Here is a 20376-nt window from a genome sequence, read left to right on the forward strand (position 1 = left end):
CACAGCAAAATAATAAAGATAAGTACATAAAGAAAAGGGAAATGATACTAGCGCTCCAATGTTTTGATATTCACTCTCGAGTATCTTGTCTTTTAGTATTTAAAGAGCTGTAAAGGTTATTACAGTTCCCAAAAAGCTCTCACTTGCCCTTTAAATACTAAAAGACAAGAAACTTGAGCTTGAATATCAAAGCATTGGAGCGCTGATATCATTTCCCAAACAAAATTGAGAGATAAAACAGCAAGAGACAAAGGGAGCAAGAAGCAACACAAGGGGGTAAATCATTGTATAACTCCAATTTCTTCTAAGAAATCCCTCCCCTCGCTCGGCTATCTGCAACTTCATTTGCAGACCTCTTTACATGATGGAAGGATAACTCCCATGTTTTAATAATTGCACTCACTTTGTCTTTCACTATTTAACCACCTACCAAAAGTTATCACAATTTCCATAAAAGGCACTCATAAGCAAATTGAGAATGAAAAGTCAAGGTGAGTTGATGCAATTATTAAAATATGGCGGTGCCAAAAATATAGGTAGCCAAAAAATATTGCTTGATAGAGAGAGTCTTTATAAAACCCCATTTCATTGTTATTTTTAAAATGGCTTTTAAAAACAAAACTTCATTTGCCATCTCTTTAATTAGCTTTCCTTATTTATTTTTTCGGGAAACGATAAATGCGCCCATTTTCATTACTTGGGACACCTAGCTGCAGTGTACGATGGCAATCAGGTCCCTTAAATTCATCGCATGTGATGTACACCAGCCTTTTGCAGTCAGAGATAAACTGTAGCAGGGTGTCCCAAGTAATGAAAAGGGGCACATTTGTCATTTCCCTTTTTTTTCTTGATGCCACTTTATGTCAATTTCCAATTTTATTTTTCATTTTTTCCTCGCCCCCACTTTATGTCAATTTCCAATTTTATTTTTCATTTTTTTCCTCACCCCCACTTTATGTCAATTTCCAATTTTATTGTCCTTCTCCTAGCTCTATCCTCCAATCCTCCGCCCTTTTATCTAAGAAGAAATGAAAAGGGTCACCTCATTTGAATGCATTGTGACAAATGTGCGTTAGTTAAATATGACAAGGAATGAATGAATCATAGAGTTTTTATAGGTGTATGGCTGTACAGTCAAGTACTTTTCAAAATGTAATTTACGGCCCACACCATAGGATGAACCTAAGGGTGTCAATTTTGGCTCGAGCTCGAGAGCTCGCTCGAGCTCGGCTCGAATCCTTAACGAGCCGAGCCCGATTTAGGCGGCTCGTTAAGAATTTAATATATTTAAATATATTTATTATATATTAATATATACACTAAAAGGGTTATCCAGGGAAAGAAAGGGGGAGGCAAATATGTCACTACATTTTTGGAACCCCATTTGTTACTTGGACCACCCCCCATAGTGTAAAAAAAGTAGTCAAATTACACTAGATAGGGCTGTCCAGGGAAGATGAGGGGTGTGAACTTAATATAACCCGAGCTCGGTAAGGCTCGCGAGCCTGGCCGAGCCTGACCGAGCCGAGCTTTTGAGCTTAACGAGCCGAGCCGAGCCGAGCCTGGCCAAGCTCAGCTCGGCTCGGCTCAGCTCCTTTACACCCCTAGATGAACCAAACCATCCATTTGATTGCCACAACGTAAATAGGTTGTGCCCAAAAAATCATTTCCATAGGATGATCCTAGCCCTCCGATCTATGGAGGAACGGCATATTATGGAAACCCATGCTTCTATATTCCCTCATCAAGCAAAATAACACAAAAGTACTTATCAAGCAAAAAATGATAAAACCCAAAGCTTCTATATTCACTTTGGCCAAGAAATTTCACATATTTGTCGAGATCCATAATTTACATACTAAAGTACTAGTGTTTCAAAAAAAAAAATACCAAAGTCTATAAATGTTGACCAACGGATTTTGTTTCAATGAGGATGGAAATAGAAACATGTCGCTATTTCATGTCAATATGGTCTACATTTAAAACCATTTTGGAACAAGGGGTCCAAATATATAAATAACAGAGGAAGATCCCAAATCTCAGGCCAACTGATCCTTTAACTACACAAAAATCAAGTGATTGGTTGATGTAGTAGATGGGCAATGCATAGTGTAGCTTCATCCAAAATTTGCGATGCTTCCCAGTTTTTCAGGAACTCAGAAATAAACTTGATGGAAATAACCCAACTGCTTAGAAACTGGTGAAAAACTGAAATTACTCTCTGAGCTATAATCCTTTTGGTTTCAGAAAACCTCATCTGTATAGAAACTGTGTTTGCAATAACATTCTCTTGCCCAACTTCATTTTTTCAAACTGCATTTTTTTCTGGAAAAGCTAATGTTGAGGTCTCATGTATTGCCCTTTCCATGAGTGAATCCATTCTTGACTCAAAATATCCACTCCTATAGAAAAAAAACAGTAGTGTCAATGGAGTTCTAGCAGTGTGTTTTTCACCCATTCTGTAAGAAGGTTCTAAATTCTCGCGATTACATTCAAATAGTTTCTTTTAACAAAAAATCTCCTTTGTTGGAACTAATTTTGATATTACTCAGCTGCACATCCTCTACATTCTCTATGCCCAAGTAGTTCTCCAAAACATTTTCACCGCGTGGAAATCCAGCATGGAGAGAACTAAACTTCAAAGTACCCATCTGTGCTACAAATCTTACAGACAGAAGCTTATTGGGCTTTGGTTCAATGGACCACAAAACTTATCAATTTCATAAGCATTTCTACAAAAAACTGCTTCGCAGTTCAGAATCAAACAGCAAACAACTTCCATTTGGAGAACGCACCGCATACCTCCTGAAAAAAAAAATTAGAAATTCCCATCCAGAAGTTATAATTGCAAGCAAAGTAGATGCCCAAGGTTAGGAAAAACACTAAAATGAATATGAAATTGGGATGGCAAAAATCTAACCGCGTCAAAAAATCCAATCTTTGGAGATGGCATTCGAAGACCGGATGGTTTAAAGCATTGTGCTCCAGAGTTACTTTTGACACAGCTCCCTGTTTCTGAGACCTGTTCTGCGGTGGATTGAATTTGTAGATGTTTCTGAAGATCTGATCGCTCAGAGGAAAGACTATCTGAAATGTTCCTTGTGCGAAGAGGGGATGGAGAACTAATATCAAGGCAAATTTTTGACTTATTAGGCTTCTGATTAGCAGTAGAAGTTGATGAGGATGACTCTGAAGACAAGGCGTCAAGAGAGCTGGCAAGTGATGTGCTTGGGGAGAACTTGGAAGTAGACAATAGATATGCCAACAGATGAGAGTTTTCAGACTCATTTTTAGGTCTCAAACTACGTGGGGGGGTTTTGGCAGTCGAATTAGACGACTTATTGGCATTTCTAGAATCAATTTTATTTCTCAAAGCCTTCGAACCAGATTTACCCGTTGAATCAGATAAAGTGCTACCCAATTTACTGTATGGGGAGCTAGGGATAACACTATGAGAATCACCCGAAATAACTTTCTTGGAAACTGCCAGAGATCGTTGGTTACCTACATTGCCTGTAACCATCAAATTTAAGCAGAGAATGACTTCTTCAATCTGAATTCGGCGGAATGCAATTTACTAAATGATCATGCATAGGGAAGAAGTCCACATTCAACTTGGTTCAAAAAGAAAAGGTAAGAACTCTTACCACACAAAGCCTTCGCATTATTACTTCTTATTTTGGCACCTACATAACTAGCCAATTGATTTGGATTGCTTTTGGCCGGTGTTGTTGGGAGGGGACTAGCCCTGGGTAAGATCTTGGGCAGCTTTGAAGACAAATGCTGGTCTCCCCTTCTAATGAAACCCTTTATTTAATAAATAATTAATAGATGTCAGTTAAACCATATAAAAGTCTTAAAAAGCAACAATATGTATCTATAAAATATGACGATACCACTCGCGGACGAACAAGAGCCTCTTTTGAATTTTCTTCTGAGCTTTGCTTGCTATTGTTCAACCTATTGGAATTCAATACAGGCCTCATCTGCAATTTCAAACACATAATTTCAGACATGCTTTAAAATTGGCCACACAGTGAAGATTAGTCTCTGCAAATAAATAAAAACTTACTCTGCTTCGGGAGGAAAGATCCAGCTTCTGAGATGCTGCAAAAAGGAAATCATCTTGAGAATACTTCCCAGAAAGGCAGAAATTGATGTCAAGGATAAAATTTTAAAGTGTGGTGCCACTGACCAAAACTTAATAACAAATTGCAATCCATTGGTGGTTGCCACATGCCTGGCATCCTCAAGGATGCCCCAAGCAAAAAAATTGCTCTTTTGGTAATATTATAGTGTTTGGTTGCTAATTTAGCATCACAATCCCTAGAGACTACTAGACAAGCTTCAAAGGTAATTATTGCTTCTCTGGTGACATGGCACCCTTGTTCCCTACTCATACCTTCCATGCCAAATTGCTCCAAAAAAGAGGAATTTAGGAAGTAGAATTTTGCTTTTTCTCTTTTCTCTCTCTTCTCTTTCTATATATTTGTAATGACATCCCCACCCATTACTCTACGAGGTCGACAACCAAACACTACTTATCACTATTCTACCAAGTAAATCCTAGGTATATCAAACACTACAAATGTTTGTCTCCTACCGATTGACTACTTATACCACTAATCTACAAGGTAACTATATGCATCTCAGGAAGGATGTCGTTAACCAACACTAAAAACAAGTTGGCACTTAAATATGCCATCATAGCAAGGTCTACTTACAGCTTTGTATATCTGCTTTCCCTGGTCCAGTTTTACTACAAGAAGAAGAGATATCCGAAACATCATCATAATCATCGCTGGACTTTTGGATAGAGGCTCGTATATCTTCAAACAAATCAACTTCAAGGTTTTTCAGTGCCCAGCTATTGCTGCCCGATGTAGAGGTTGAGTCAGATGATTTCTTTATATCTTCTTGAATTCCAGATAAAACATATCTATCAGCCTTCTTGAATGTTTTATTCACAATCGCCAACTCATCAGGATTGAGAACCCCTGATCCAAAAAAACAAAGGAAATGATTAAGAACTTCAAATTTGTAATAATTTTGACGAGGGAAGTGGCCATACTGTAGTTTCACATGCACTTAGGTGTGTACCTTCACTGGTGAAGAAGGCACTATCCCAGGTTAAACTTTTACGAAAGTTACACTTGGCGACTCTCTTTGTTCTGATTGGTTCTGAGGGTTCTGACAACATAGGTATCTGTTTACATTGCTTATCGATATACATTATATCCTCCCCCTCATGAGAACTCCCCGCCCCAACCATTCCAAAGCAATCATGCTCATCACAATTTTCTGAAAGACCTGTTGATTCACATTCATGTGAGAGATCACTTTTGGTAACTAAAAAGTAGGACGTCAACTGGTAAAGACAGTAAATCAGCACCAAAGAGAATATACCAGAAACCTCGCAAAAACTATGACAAATAGGGAATGTGTGTAGAAAACTCACTAAATATGGTATACAGACTATAAAACTTTAGAAAAATGCTAAAATAGCTACAAATGCACAGTTATAACCATTACATTAGCAAGACATACAACCATTATGGTTTAACAACATTGAACACCTAGTGACATGCGTTGTCACACATGTTTGAAAGTTTAGCACATACAACATTTCACATGTAGTTCATATAAATATTTATACTTCATACATACACCACATTTCACATGCAATTCATATCTACATAATTATATAACACAATAATAAATTAGACCTCTAATAAACACACAGTCTTGGTTCTGTATGTGTTTCGGTTTCGGTATGTGTTTCGATGGGGATGAAAACGGAAACATTTTGGTCGTTTCGTGTAGCTTTCAGTGGAAATTTAAAACCATGATTTTCAAACAACTCATATATGTGATTTTTTTTTGTATTACTCGGAATTTTTGTTTCCTTATTGATACAAGAATACATTTTCAAACAACACATACATTTAAAAAGTCAACAAATGAAGAGTAAGTCTTCTGTATTTTTGCTCAGACTTCTTTTGCTCATATCGAGCATAGTTTTAAAACTCCCCGGCGTCATCGTGGACTCCCCCGAGTTGACTCCCTTTTCCCTTGGCCGTGTTTCGTGTTTTGCCCTACAGAGTCAATAAAAGATCATCTGACTCTCCTAGGTTATGACCATGTCAACCAAGTACTCAGCCGCATCAAATGGCCATGTCCGCGCCGAGTCGACAAGGATTTTTCTAGGGCGCATTTTGACCCGCATCCGCATTTTTAAACATTGATATAGAGAGCATAGTCACAAATATTTGTCCCAGGAATTTCTCAGGGAGGGTGTACTCGGGATATTTTAAATTGTTTTGTTATTTTTGGGTTTATATCGGGAAAAACTGAAAAATAAAATACTTAAAAATATATAATTTAATAACTAAATTAGGATAACAAATAGTATTATGAATTTATCAGGATATTTTCATTATAAAAAGTAAACAATGATGATATCTTTTTTATTTTTCAGAATCACAGGAAAATTTTGTAAGTTAACGTTTTATTAAAACAATTGCAAAACATTGCGATATTTTCGAAGATGTAGGAGATATTTGTGATTATGGTCAAGAAACATAACATTTCATGCTGTTTTGCAACTGAGTCATGACCAGATAATTTTTCTCAACCATTCTTCATACTTACCAACAGGCTCAATAGACCCACTCTTGGTATAACTTCAATTTCCCCTTGCACCAAGAGCTACCATCATATATTAAACCCGCAGGAGATAATTGGTCCCACTCGATTTAACAGAAGTAAATTGCATTCCCCACACCTCCTTGATGATGGAAACAAAAGTTTACTTTAACCCATTATTGTATTCGGAAAAAAAAGCAGCAACTTATCTACACAAATAAAACAGCACATATAGTTCAGACAAGAGGATGCAGCAAATCAACAACTTAAAATCTATGGCCAAGGCAGCAAGCAGAATATGCAGGGAAGACAACTCATCATAAAAAAGGGAAAGGAACACTTCTCAAAATTCGTGAGCAGGACCATTGCCAACCACCATGAACAAACGGAGCATTAATTGGATCACCAAGGTATGTAAGCACAACGCTCAATCAACAAATAGTAATATGGCATCATAGGCATGAAATAACTTTGAGCAAAGGTGTGGACCTAGGGGTAACCCTTTGAGAATCACCTGAAATAACTTTCTTGGAAACTGCCACAGATCGTTGGCTGCCTACATTGCCTGCAACCATTAAATATTAAGCAGAGAATGACTTCAACAATCTGAATTCAGGGGAATTTACTAAATGATCTTGCATAGGGAAGGATGCCCACATTCAACGTAATTCAAAAAGAAATGTAAAATTTCTTACCACACAAAGCCTTTGCATTATTACTTCTTTTTTTGACACACACATAACTAGCCAATGGATTTGGATTTCTTTTGGCTGGTGTTGTTGGGAGGGGATTAGCCCTAGGTAAGTTCTTGGGCAGCTTTGAAGACAAGTGCTGGTCTCCGCTTCTAATGACACCCTTTATTTAATCAATAATTAATAGATGTCAGTTATTCCATATTAAAGCCTTAGAAAGCAACAACATATCTATAAAATATGACGATACCACTCGTGGGTGAACAAAAGCCTCCTTTAACGTTCTTTCTGAGACTTGCTTACTATTGTTAAGCCTCTTGGAATTCATCACAGGCCGCATCTGCAATTTCAAAGTAATAATGTCAGATATCCTTTAAAATCGGCCAAACAGTGAAGATTAGTCTCTGCAAATAAAGAAAAAACTTACCCTGCTTCGAGAGGAAGGGTCCAGCTTCTGCGATGCTGCAAAAAGGAAATCTTGATAATGCTTTCTAGAAACTGAAATAAAAGAGAAAATTTTGAAGTGTGGTGCCACTAATGAAAACTTAATAAGAAAATACAATCCATTAGTCAGGAAGGATGTCATTAACCAACACTAAAACAAGCTGGCACTTTAAACATGGTATTGTAAGGAGGTCTAGTTACAGCCTTGTATATCTGCTTTCCGTGGCCCAGTTTTACTACTAGATGATGAGATATCAGAAAAAATATCATAATCATCACCAGATTTTTGGGTAGAGGCTTGTATATCTTCAAACAATTCGACTTCACAGTTTTCCAGTGCCCAACTATTGGTGCCTAATGTAGAGTTTGAGTCGGGTGATTTCTGTGTATCTTCTTGAATTCCAGAAAAAACATATCTTTCAGCCTCCTTGAATGTTTTATTCGCAATAGCCAACTCATAAGGATTGAGAACCCCTGATTAAATGAAACAAAGGAAATGACTATAAACTTCATATTTGCAAGAAATTTTGACGAGGGAAAGTGGCAATATTGTAGTTTCACATGCACATAGGTGCATACCTTCACTGGTGAAGAAGGCACTATCCCAGGCTAAACTTTTACGAAAGTTACACTTGGTGACTCTTTTTGTTCTAATTGGTTCTAAGGGTTCTGACAACATAGTTGCCTCTTTGTGTTGCTTACTGATAGCCATTATATCATCCCACTCATGAGAGCTTTCAGCCCCAACCTCTCCAAAGCAATCATCCTCATCGCAATTTTCTGAAAGACCTGTCAATTCAGATTCATGTGAGAGATCACTTTTGGCAACTAAAAAGAAGTAGGTCAACTGGGAAAGATAGTAATTCGGCACCGAAGAGAATATACCAGAAAAATACAAAAGACTATGAGAAATAGGGAATATGTGATATAAAGCTCATTAAATATGGTATCCAGCCTATAGAGAAGAAACCAGATCAAAATCTCCGCAATTATGACAATGTATTTCGGTGAATAGTTAAATATCCCCATTCGTATGACCTTCATGTGCGTGTCTAAGAATCTAGACCCCTAACATGTATTCTACTTTAACTACTAAATTTAGACTAGTTCACCAACCTAAAACAACTAACTAAAAATGTAAAATTGTTGCTGTTCTGATCTAATCAAAGTAAGCTGAGACTCCTAAAACACGATTGATTTCCAATAGGAGCAAGCTGAGAAAAAGCATCTCCATCAATTATTAAGGATACCTAATTATCTCATGAGGATGTTGCTCTTCTGATTTGATTAAAATAACTTGTTTCAAAAGGAACTAACTTCTCTAAACTAGCACCCATCAAGTGCCCTAAAAGGACTAAACTAATGATCTGATGCCTAAAACAATGTGACTAACTTTCAATGGGAGCAAGATGAGAATAATAATCATCTCCATCAATTACAAAGGATACCTAATTATCCAATGTGAGCTTTTTAAACTTGCTCATACACTGGTGTGTAATTGGCTCGTCGACAGTGTTTGCACTTTCTATTATCACATCCTCTATCACCACCAAGGCCTCCCCTGCCTCACTGCCATAACCCCTTACAAGAGCATTGTGGCATCTATCAGCATCATCTTTGACAATGGAAGAGGTCAAGGCAGGCATTCTCCTGGCTTGAAAATCCTAAAATATTGAAGACGAGGCTATATTTTATTCAGGAGAGGTAGCTCCTTACTAGAAAACATTTGTCCTCGAACTAAATGGTACTATGAACTGAGCTCGGGAAGAAAGTCAATAACTCTAAACTCTTCAAAAAATTAAAGTCAGACTTAATTTTTCTTCATACCATAAAAAGCAGTGTAATACTCAAAACTTCTCTTTCCTTGTTGACACAACAAGATAATTTCAAACAACTAATACAAATGAAAAGTCCTCATCTGAATGGTAAGAGCGGTGCAATACTCAAAAATTGTGTTTCTTTGTTGACACAAGAATTAAGAATATATTTTCAAACAACTCATACACATAAAAAAAACCCTCATTTGAAGAGTGAGTCTCCTTTATTTTTGCCCATACTTCTTTGGTCGTGTCAAGAAACATCACATTCCATGCTATTTTGCAACCGAGTTATGAACTCGCAATTTTCTCAATCATTCATCACACTTACCATAAGACTCACTAAACCCGCTCTTAGTTGAACTTCAGCTTTCCCCTCGCAAGTCGCACCAAGGGCTGCCTTCATAAATTGAACCCATAGGAGATAATTGGGTCCCTCTCAATTTAATAGAAGTAAGTTGTGTTGGTTTAAGAGAAAAGACACATTGTATTTCGAAAGTACAACTTGTGCTCTTTGGTCCTTTTGTTGTACAACTTGTGCACTTTTGTGGTTTTCAAACCCAAATTTGAATTTTTCTCCACTTCTTTGTGTGTATGTGTGCGCGCATGTGGGAGTTGAATCTCTAAGGGTTGGGGATTCTTAGGGAGAAAACAATGGATTTGAGGGAAAACTCTTTACCATGCGCGCATGCGCTGAGCCGAGAGGGGCGTGGCATGTGTATGTGTTTGACTTAATTTTTTTTATTTACATACAATAAGTAAGGTTCAGGTACAAAAGACACCTGTACTTGTGTATAACTTATTCCTTTGCCCTAATCAAATCAGTCACTTTGTGATTTCATTTTTATTTTTTTTTTGGAATGAACTTTGTGATTTCATTATTTCTTGCAATTTTGAATTAGTTGGGGATTGTTGACCATTCTTTACGGTTTAAAAGAAGAGACAGATTACAACTTGTGCTCTTTTGTGCTTTGTGGTTTTCAAACCCAAATTTAAATTTCCCTCCACTTCTTTGAGTTTTGTGGTGATCTCTTGTCCCACATTGGAAAATGAGAGGAGGAAGAGAGGGGTATATTATATTATATTATATATATATATATATAGGGGTGTGTGTGTGTGTGTGTGTGTGTGTGTGTGTGTGTGTGTGTGAGAGAGAGAGAGAGAGAGAGAGAGAGAGAGAGAGAGAGAGAGAGAGAGAGAGAGAGATTTGGATATCTAATGGTTGGAGATTCTTTGAGAGAAAATTATAGATTTGTGGAAAAACTCTTTGCCACATGCATACCAAATAGAGCTGTGACGGGCAGGTCAGGTCGTGGGGTGTGTGTGTGTGAGATTTAATTTTTTTTTATTTACTTGTATTTATTTTCTTTTCTTTTCTTTTCATGGGAAAGATCATTTTAACAACTTTTGTATTTATCACTTCTTTGCCGTTCGGGTTAAGGTTTTCCACGTGGTTTAGTTTACCGTTTGAAAACAATTAATTTGTAACGTTTAGACACAAATCGTGTCATTTCTTTATCTTAAACCATTGTTGTAAAGTGACTACTTAAGGAGGTGAATGTAGGTTTATATGTTAAAGGAGGGGAATGTAGGTTTTTCAGTGAGAAATCTGATGGCGGGTTGTCTTTTGCAAAATACACATAAAGGGGAGATGGTCTTCGGAAAGCATTCGAAAATTTAGTGGGCTTTTGAAAAATATACATAAAGGAGAGGTGGTCGCGAGGCCTTGGTTACATGTGTTCGAAAAAAGCGGTTGGCTAAGCCTCCCTTACGCACGCTTAGTCGTTCAGTCCCTCGATCGGGGACCTCGCTTGCTTCAGCTATTGCGTATATGATCACTGAAAGTGTTCGCCTGCCCATTGTCAGCATTTGTGCTAAATACCCCTTAGTCACACCCCCACTAAGGCTACGGACATGGTGCCATATGTACCGTTTTCGGGAGGGAGACCCGGCCCATTCAAATCCAACGAGCACCTACAACTCAGGGGAATGGAATGTCGACCGCAGGGTGAGGTGATCTTAGAATACGAGGGCGAGCGACTGGTCAAGTCATGAAAGATATGACCCAAGAATTTCGCTATTTTGATTCTTGTAGTCCTTGGGAACAGCGTAGCGACGGATAATTCAGAATCAGAATAGGTCCAGTCCAAGGGACAAATCAATAGGAAATGCTATTTGCTTCGTAAGAATCAATATTCACCTCTATGAAATGAAAGGCTTCTGACAAATACACTTTATGGTTCTCTCTAGTTTTCTATTTTACAATCTTCATCCTCCATTTTCTTCTGATCAAAGCAAGCAGCAAGATAAGTGAGTTCAAAAGGCACCCGGGCAACGTGAGTGGACAACCCTGGAGCGAGAGTTGATGTATCCTACACCACCCACCCCATCTGCACCATTGGTTCATCACAGTCGAGGTGAGATTTGTCTTAAGAACAACAAATACAAATTCCCGCCTCAACTCCATAAGTGATATCATTCTTCTTTCTTCGTTTACAGTTCAGTTCATGCCAGATTACTTCTGATGTTGATTGTGAATTCATCTACTGTAATTAGTATTAGTTTATGGTACATTTTGAAACCCTAGTTTACATCTATTATCGACTACAGATTGCATTTTTCACATTTCCTTGATGTTGGAAACAATAAGTTTACTTTCACCATTCAAAAAGAAAGGAGAAGAATTACATAGGAAGAAAAAAAAAAACATCAATGAGTAATACTAAGCCCTAAATCTCCATAGAGAATAAAACTTTTATCCTCCAAATCGAATTAAAACCCTAGATCGGCATCATTGAAAAAAACAAGAAAGGAAACAAAAAGAGTACCAGAAGAATGAAGATTTTGTATAGCGCAAGAAGGCGAGGTTATGAGGGAATCGAACTCTGAAGAAAAATCAATAAGAGAGAGGCGATCCATGTTCAAATCCTCGTTAGCATCCATGGCAGAAACGATAAGAATTTCAGAGAGAGAGAGAGAGAGAGAGAGAAATAAAAGAGCGTATGCGTTTTTTATTTTAAAATGGGGCCAAAGAGAGGCACGGAGCGGGAAAGGAACTTTCCTTCTTTTTTTTTGGCTCCACGGACTTTCTATTTTTTAAGGAGCTATGATTTTTTCGCCCCCCGTAGGATAATGCGCCCCCAAGTTCACGTGTTTTGAGAATTTGAGTATGGAAGTCAAAAGGCGTTAAAATCTAGGTAATGATTTCTTCGCCCCACTATAGGATAATGCGCACCACTCTGACGTGATTTGACGTTACAAGGGGGGCGCATTATCCTACAGTGGGGGGGCGAAAAAATCATCTCCTCTCTGCCCACAATAAAAGTTACAATGAGGGTGAATTATCCTAAGGGGGGTGAAAAAATCATCTAGGCAGTATCACTCCACTTGGTCATGGGACCCACAACAATCAACGGTTTAGATTAAGTTCCTATGACCCTAAACAAGGTATTTTACTATATGATCAAGGGGCCAAGGATGATCAAATCACGGTAGAGGAAATTGCAATGGTGGGCTGGACTTGTGTTATGTAGGAATGCAACTTGGGTCGGGATTGGCTTGGGGGTTGGGTTGGGAACATGGTTCTTAAAACTTTGGGATTTGCCAGGGAGGCACTGGGACTATTGCAGAAGGAATTTTGCATACTGGCTGTTGCATGAGAGAGCAGCCACATCAGATGAATCAAGTGAAGAAGACAAAATCCGGGCCTATGTGGCTGCTTGCTCGTGCAACAGCCGGTCTGTGAAATTGCCTTCTGCGATGATCCCTAGCAAATCCCTAAAACTTCAATTTAAATTGTTTTTTTTTTAAGTTGCCAACTTTTTAAATGTTACAGAGAGGAATGTTAAACTCAAGGGCGCCCTTGGAGAAATCGGTTGAAATGACACCCCCATTGGTTTCACATTACCAAAGTTCATTTATAAGTTACTAGTAAAAAACCCGTGCAATGCACGGGCTGACAAAGAACGGTACGGACCACGTCATAGGTTGATCCAAACCGTCCATGTGATGGAACACAACATACATAGGTTGTGCCCCAAAAATCATTTCCATAGGCTGATCCTAGCCCTCCAATCTATAGATGTTTCCATAATTCCTCTTATCTTAAATTGGATGGTTAAGATCACCCTATAGTTTTATTAATTAAAAAACCATAAAGGACGGGGGTAAGATCGAAATTATACGGCTTTAATGGGTGCCTTTGTTAAAAGCATAAAGGAGGGGTAGGATTGCAATTATATGATTCAATGGGTGCCTTTGTTAAAAGCATAAAGGAGGGGGGGGGGGTAGGATTGAAATTATAAGATCTAATGGGTGCCTTTGTTAAAAGCATAAAGGGGGGTAGGATTGAAATTATATGAGTTGAATGGGTGCATTTGTTAAAAAAAGTCAAAAAATGTGACGTGTAATTCTCATGTGATTTTCAAAAAAATCGAAAAAACTCTCCTCTTTTCATCCCAGCTTATTGTATTAGATAACTACTAGAAGTCAAAGAACATTAGTCATGATAAAATATTCTATCGAATATTAGGGGGGCTGGTTGTGAGAGATGGACAGAGAGGTAGAGACTTGAGGGTGGGAGTAAAGGGGCACGAACAGCCTCCAAAAATTAAGATGGAAAAAATAACCTAATATGAATCCAATGGACACGGTTCCGATCCAATTCTTGTGATCCTATGGCTATGATATGATCATCCAACTAGGGCAAAATTGTCAAATGTTATCCTAATATCATGAAAATTGCACCTCCAATAGATCATTAACATCAACACCTTACAAATTTTAGGAACACCCTTATTTTCAGTGGATCCCACTTAATATGATGCCTCATTTTACATTGGATCCCACTTAATATGATGCCTCATTTTACATTGGATCCCACTTAAGACTACTTAGGTCCATCTGACTTTGTGACACATGTACACTGGCGATGAGCTACCCAGTAAGTCTTTTTCCTTTAGGACCAATTACCAATGGGGGACAAACATTAGGCAAAATTATCAACAGGACCCATGCTTTTCAAAAATTATCAACAGGGGACAAAAGAGGTCTTGTCAGTAAAAGGTGGACGAAATACTCTTTGGCATTTACAACACGTTTTGACCTTGTTTTCTCCTTCTTCCCTCTTCTTTTACTTTTCCATTATCACATTTTTTTTATTTTTTACTCTACTAGTCATCTTCCTCCTTGTTCAGCCACCATTGTTGCTAGCAAATCTTGAAAACTTGAATGTTGAGTTCTTACCATCTATCTCTTTGTATTTATGTTTTGTTTTTCTTTTCTTTTTTAAGGGTTTTGCACTATTTTTCATTCCTCTATTTATGATTTATCTTGTTTAGGGTTTAAGCGATTTGTTTTTTAGGGTGAGTTCTGGAGATAATGCATGGATGGCTTCACTCACTTTTTTGGAAGCCAAGTGGTTGTATACGAAAATTTTGATGTAATACATGAATGGATGGCTACACATTTTTTTATTTACTTAATTTATTTATTTTTGTAATACACAAATTGGGATGTAATACATGAAGCACATTTAATGAAAACAACATCCATTTCTTTTGTTAATTCTATCATGAGCAGAATTATAATGCCATTAGAGGAGTTGCTATAGGCAGGGGGTTTTGTAGTAGAATGGGTTTATCAACTCTCTGGAAGGGGGTTAGTAACTCTCAAAAGTAGGGTTACCAATTTTCGAATGGGCTTATCAAGTGCTTGAAAATTGGCCGAGGGTACTAGAGTTTTGGAAGAGGGTTTTCAAGTCTTTAGGATTGGGGTTATCTAGTATAAAAAATGGGGTCACCAATTTCCGAATGGGGTGATCAAGTCCCTAAAAATTGGCTAAGGGTACTAGAGTTTTGGAAGGGGGTTTTCAAGTCTTTGGGATTGGGGTTATCTAGTATAAAAAATGGGGTTACCAATTTCTGAATGGGCTTATCAAGTCCTTGAAAATTGGCCGAGGGTATCAGAGTTTTGGAAGGGAGTTTTTAAGTCTCTAGAATTGGGGTTATCAAATATCAAAATGGGGTTACCAATTTTCGAATGGGTTTATCAAGTCCCTGAAAATTGGCCGAGGATATTAGAGTTTTGGAAGAGGGTTTTTAAGTATTTGGGATTGGGGTTATCTAGTATCAAAATGGAGTTACCAATTTACGAATGGGCTTATCAAGTCCCTTAAAATTGCCCAAGGGTACTGGATTTTTGGAAGGGGGTTTTTAAGTCTATGGGGTTGGGGTTATCCAGTATCAAAATGGGGTTACCAAATTCCAAATGGGCTTATCAAGTCCCTTATGAACACGTTTTTACTTTCTGTTTTTTTTTTCACTCGGTCATTTTCATGTTTTTTTTTCTTTCTACCGTACGATTCATGTTCCTCATCCTCCATTGAAAGGGAGAAGGAGAAATGCAAAACAAATGAAAAACAAAATCTAGATATTGAGAGATAGATGTGAACGAACTCACGTTTCAAATTTTCGAGTTTTTCCGCCTCCAATGGTGGCTAAATGATGAAGAAGATGACTGGTAAGGTAAAAAAACAAAGTTGAAAATAAAAAAGTAAAAAAAAAAGAGGGAAAGAAGAGAGAAGAGTGAAAAGTGGAAAAGCAAAACGTGTTGCTTAAGAGAAGGGCATTTTCGTCAATCTTTTAATGACAAGACCTCTTTTGTCCCTTGTTGATAATTTCTAAAAAATATGGATCCTGTTGTTGATAATCCCACCTAATTTTTGTCCCCCATTGGTAATTGATCCTTTCCTTTAACTATGCACAGCCATCCTTGAATAGTGCATGTGCTGTTTGGCATGGGCATTTAGCAAGTTTTTTGGTCCAATTCCATATGATCTCGAAACAAGTTCATGCCAGCCACGCTCTTACCTCCCAATTCCAACTTCGATCTTGCTGCCAAATGACAGAAGATCCATCCCGAAATTGGCGCTTATCTCACATCAAGAATCCACTATCCTTAAAGTATTTTATACGTGTAACTGATTTTGCTGTAAGAAATCATATAAAATGTCAGACTCTATTCTCTATAGCAATCACGAAGAGAATATGTTGGAAATACCACGCCACTCCCATCCAAAACCCTGCAAAATTCCTAACAAACTCCAATGCTACAAAACCCAAGAAGGAACAGTATGAAGGAACAATATTGTTCTCTTTCCCAAAATAGAAAAGCAATTCAGGCATCCATTCAACACACATTCCTTCCTCAACATCAAAAAACAAAAAAAAAAACAAAAAAAAAAATTCTAAGCACTTAATACAGCACAAAAAGGGAAAAAAACAAGCATCGAGTCTTAAGAAAGAGAGGAATGTTTCAAAATCTAGACTCGAGGGCTGTTCATAAGCCCATGCAAAGATGATCCAATCCCATTCCAAGAATCTCTTCCTGACTCAATAACCATGTTTCCATCTCCTCTAAGCTGCCATTGCAAGCCCCAAAAGGCTCTATTTTCCCCATCCATATCTTTACAAAACCCTTGATTTCCTGTAGTTGTTGGTGTTTCACCACCCACTTCCTCCAAAGACAATGCCACCTCTTCAGCACCACCAACACCACCATTCATCTCCCCCATGTTTGCATTTCCAAATCCATAGTATAAATTTTGGGACCCAATTGGGGGATCAAGAAAACCACTCCTTAAAGCATAAAGAAAGCCAAGAGAAGTGGTGGCATTGAGGTTTCCTAAAAGATCAATGTGGGTGCTGTTAGGGTTTCCTAATATAGAAGTGTGGGTGGTTTTAGGGTTTCCTAAAATAGAAATGTCACGGTCATCAATGCCCAACTGTCTTGTGGGTTGTTGGTGGAGTCTAGCAAAGGCAAGGGTGAGATCATTAGAGTCATATGTTAGGGGTGGGAGAGTAGGAAGTGGGTTAGAGTTGGTGGTAAGAGCTTGGTCTTGTGGCCTTTTTGAAGAGGAAGAAGACCTTTTGTTTTTTCTACAACTCCCTCCAACAGGAACATTTCTCAAAGAGCCTCCTTTAGTCCAATATCTTCTACATGCTTTGCAGAAATACCTTGGCTGTGAGAGGCTATAGTTGTTGTAGTAGCAAAATTTTGTGTTCGTGGAATCACACCTAGGGCACTTTAGAGATTGTTCTGCTTGGGGTCTCACTCTCCTTTCTTCTTGTGGTTTGGGGCAGATCAACACATCTTCTAATGAATGGTGAACCATGGCCTGGGAGAGTTTACAAGAAATGAAAGACATCATAATTAATGGATTTAGTAGACCATTAAAAAAATGGATTTAATAGATTTGAGGGTGCAATTTGATTAAACATATAAACTAAAATTCATGGGTTTGTAAGGTTTTATTGAGAAAAGTTGTTTTTTATTCATGAATAAAGAAACCCTAATAACTTCTAGGATAAATTCCCTTAAAATGGTTTGATCATTTAAAGATCAGAAACTAAGAAAGAAATTAAGGAAAGATATCATAATTCAAGGCCAGACAGTTTTGAGAATGCTATCTCAAATTAAACAGAAAAACTTCATGGGTTTGTAAGGTTTCATTGAAGAGTGTTGTTTCTAAATCATGAATAAAGAAACCCTTATAGCTACAAGATTGAATTGAATTCCCTTCAAAATTAAAGGTTCAAGGTGGTTTGATCATTTAAAAATTTTAAGTCAAGAAAGAATAATGGAAAATATAGAGAAGCATAGGTTCTAAAAAATTCAAGAATCAGTGCCAGCTCATGAGAGGCTAAGGATTTTGTTGTGATCTTTATATTGGTTTGCCAATCTAAAGCTTCCTTTGGAGATACTCATCCGTTCACCTCAGAGATTGGTTTAGTTCAAATCATGATCCATCATCATTTTTCCCAGTTGAAATATAAGGAAAGAAATCTTAAAAATCGGTGTCTTTAAAATTGGATGATGATCACCTTCTGGCAAGAAATAAGGAAATTTTTAAGTGGTTCTAGTTATTCCCAGTGGAGAAATAAAAGTAGAAATTTAGAAAGGGATTTAATGGGAATTACATGGTTAGTTGAAAACCCAATAAATTCACAAGGTTTGAATCAGTTGAAAACCCATTAAAAATTATCAAAGATCTGTTGCTTCTTTTTATTAGTTTAAGAAAAACCATTGAATGAAGTGGGAAGGCCCTCTTCTGCTGGACTAAAAATCAAAGCTCTATGAGCAATAGCCAAAACCCACAAATTAAATAAAAGCAAAGCTAGAAACCAACCAAACCACTTGATCTCTCCTTTTTTTTTTTTTTTACTTTATTGTTAACAAAAAGAAAGAAATTTCAACATCATGCCATGTCAGTTCAGACCCATATAAAAAAAAATAAAAAAAAAATCACTAAAAACATTCTCATCAAAGATCTCTTTCTTTCTCTTTCACAAAAGAAAGAAAAAAGATCTACAGAAAAGGGAAACAAGAGAGAGAGAGAGAGAGAGAGAGAGAGAGAGGGCTTTTTCTTCTTACCTGGTGTGAAGGGTCCATCCATGCAATCCTGAAAGAGAAGTGAAAGTGTCATGGAAAGGGAGGAAAGAAGATGATATATAGAAGGCGAATAATATAGGCACAATCATTTCTGATAATTGGCACGAACTTAATTTGTCCTTTTTGTATTAATCAGCTGTCCAAGGCTGCTGAGTGCTGACAACTTTTTTGGGCATTGTTACATATGGTTAAAGCATACAGGACAAGGTTTAGTTAGTGCAATTATCAAAACATGATTGTGCTGATATCATTTCCCTAGACTATATAGAAATACAAAACAAGAGAGGGTGGGCGAGAGGTGTAACAGTGTAATGATTGCTTCCCGTACGAGATGATCGATGTTTGGCTTGCACGCAGAGAAAGCATGGAAAATTCGGGTCGATCTGCAACGGATTCATGAGCGAGTGTGGGCCCCCCCAATGGCGTGGATGCAACAATAAAAAAGGATTAGGCCATGCATCCGATTTATTCGGCAATCTCTAGTTCTTGAATAAATTCAAAGCACTTGAATGAAAAAAAAACTCTCTACTTTTATTTCTCAATAAATGAGAAAGTAAATATGAAATCAAATATTTTCATCATTTTTCTACTTCGCAAGGAGATGATCCAATAAAAGAGTTTCTTTCAGCTCTCAATATTTTTGAGCATCTTTGGTAGAAGCTAATGTTATTTTAAAACATTACTTTAGTGATCCCTTTGGATCTTTGGCATTGAAAACAAAGAAAAACTTGAAATTAAACGAGATGGGTTTGTAGTACCTTGTGCCATGGCTTGTCCTTCAACGTGTGTACTCCGACTATCCTTGCAGCCTTTCCGAGCACAGCAAGAGGCTTAGAAACGCCCTTTGATTCTTCTCTTACCTCTACACCAAACGGTCTGTGGGAAACCTCTCAAAGAAGAACTCTCTCTCTCTCTCTATGAGATCTCAAGGTCAAGGTGTGTTGTAAGAGGGACCAAATGTCTCCTTATATAGATAAAAAATCCCCATAGAACTTCCTAAATTTACCCAATTCATTTTGGCTCTTTCCCATGAATATAGAAAGTATATTTTGAGTTACTTTCCTTTCCAAATATTGGTAAACACAAAAGGGTTGCCAAAACATGATGAAATGTTGCTTGAATGCAAAGCCACAACCTTAGTTTGGCAACTCTAGAACTTTCAATGATATTCTAGAATTCCAATCTTAAATGGGAGCTTTATATTTGGAAACCCAAATATGAGGAAACGTCCGACAGTCTCCCACTTGGCTTGCATGGGCTTTACACATTTCTCATTAACCAACTTTACATTCTGTTCAATAAGTTATACTAACAACAGATCATGTAAT

General features: G+C 37.6%; 2 protein-coding genes across 4 annotated transcripts; both read right to left on the reverse strand.

Annotated features, from left to right (window-relative positions):
• Positions 1-1788: 1788 nt before the first annotated feature.
• LOC143885227 (uncharacterized) lies at positions 1789-12557 on the reverse strand. Of its 2 annotated transcripts, none has more exons than XM_077389307.1 (14): positions 12427-12557; positions 8361-8570; positions 8061-8255; positions 7765-7799; positions 7588-7677; positions 7341-7500; positions 7160-7210; positions 5101-5310; positions 4725-4997; positions 4073-4107; positions 3897-3986; positions 3648-3807; positions 2921-3513; positions 1789-2805 (listed from the first exon to the last, which is right to left on the reverse strand). In XM_077389307.1, exons 1-14 carry the CDS (start codon positions 12539-12541, stop codon positions 2761-2763), a joined length of 2262 nt encoding a protein of 753 aa, XP_077245422.1. In that variant the 5' UTR covers positions 12542-12557; the 3' UTR covers positions 1789-2760. The 2 variants fall into 2 exon arrangements, with proteins under 2 accessions (XP_077245422.1, XP_077245414.1); XM_077389299.1 differs by having other exon boundaries at positions 7983-8255.
• A 4174-nt stretch (positions 12558-16731) lies between these two features.
• On the reverse strand, positions 16732-20122 carry LOC143885239 (dof zinc finger protein DOF3.2-like). 2 transcript variants are annotated; one of them, XM_077389318.1, is made up of 4 exons: positions 19807-20122; positions 19377-19431; positions 19031-19058; positions 16732-17774 (listed from the first exon to the last, which is right to left on the reverse strand). In XM_077389318.1, exons 1-4 carry the CDS (start codon positions 19814-19816, stop codon positions 16920-16922), a joined length of 948 nt encoding a protein of 315 aa, XP_077245433.1. In that variant the 5' UTR covers positions 19817-20122; the 3' UTR covers positions 16732-16919. The 2 variants fall into 2 exon arrangements, with proteins under 2 accessions (XP_077245433.1, XP_077245440.1); XM_077389325.1 differs by having other exon boundaries at positions 19354-19431; positions 19807-20119.
• Positions 20123-20376: the final 254 nt, after the last annotated feature.

Source organism: Tasmannia lanceolata, unplaced genomic scaffold (genome assembly GCF_043159265.1).
Source record: "Tasmannia lanceolata isolate RefF3 unplaced genomic scaffold, GAP_Taslan_0.1 ptg000002l, whole genome shotgun sequence".
Lineage (NCBI taxonomy): Eukaryota > Viridiplantae > Streptophyta > Magnoliopsida > Canellales > Winteraceae > Tasmannia > Tasmannia lanceolata.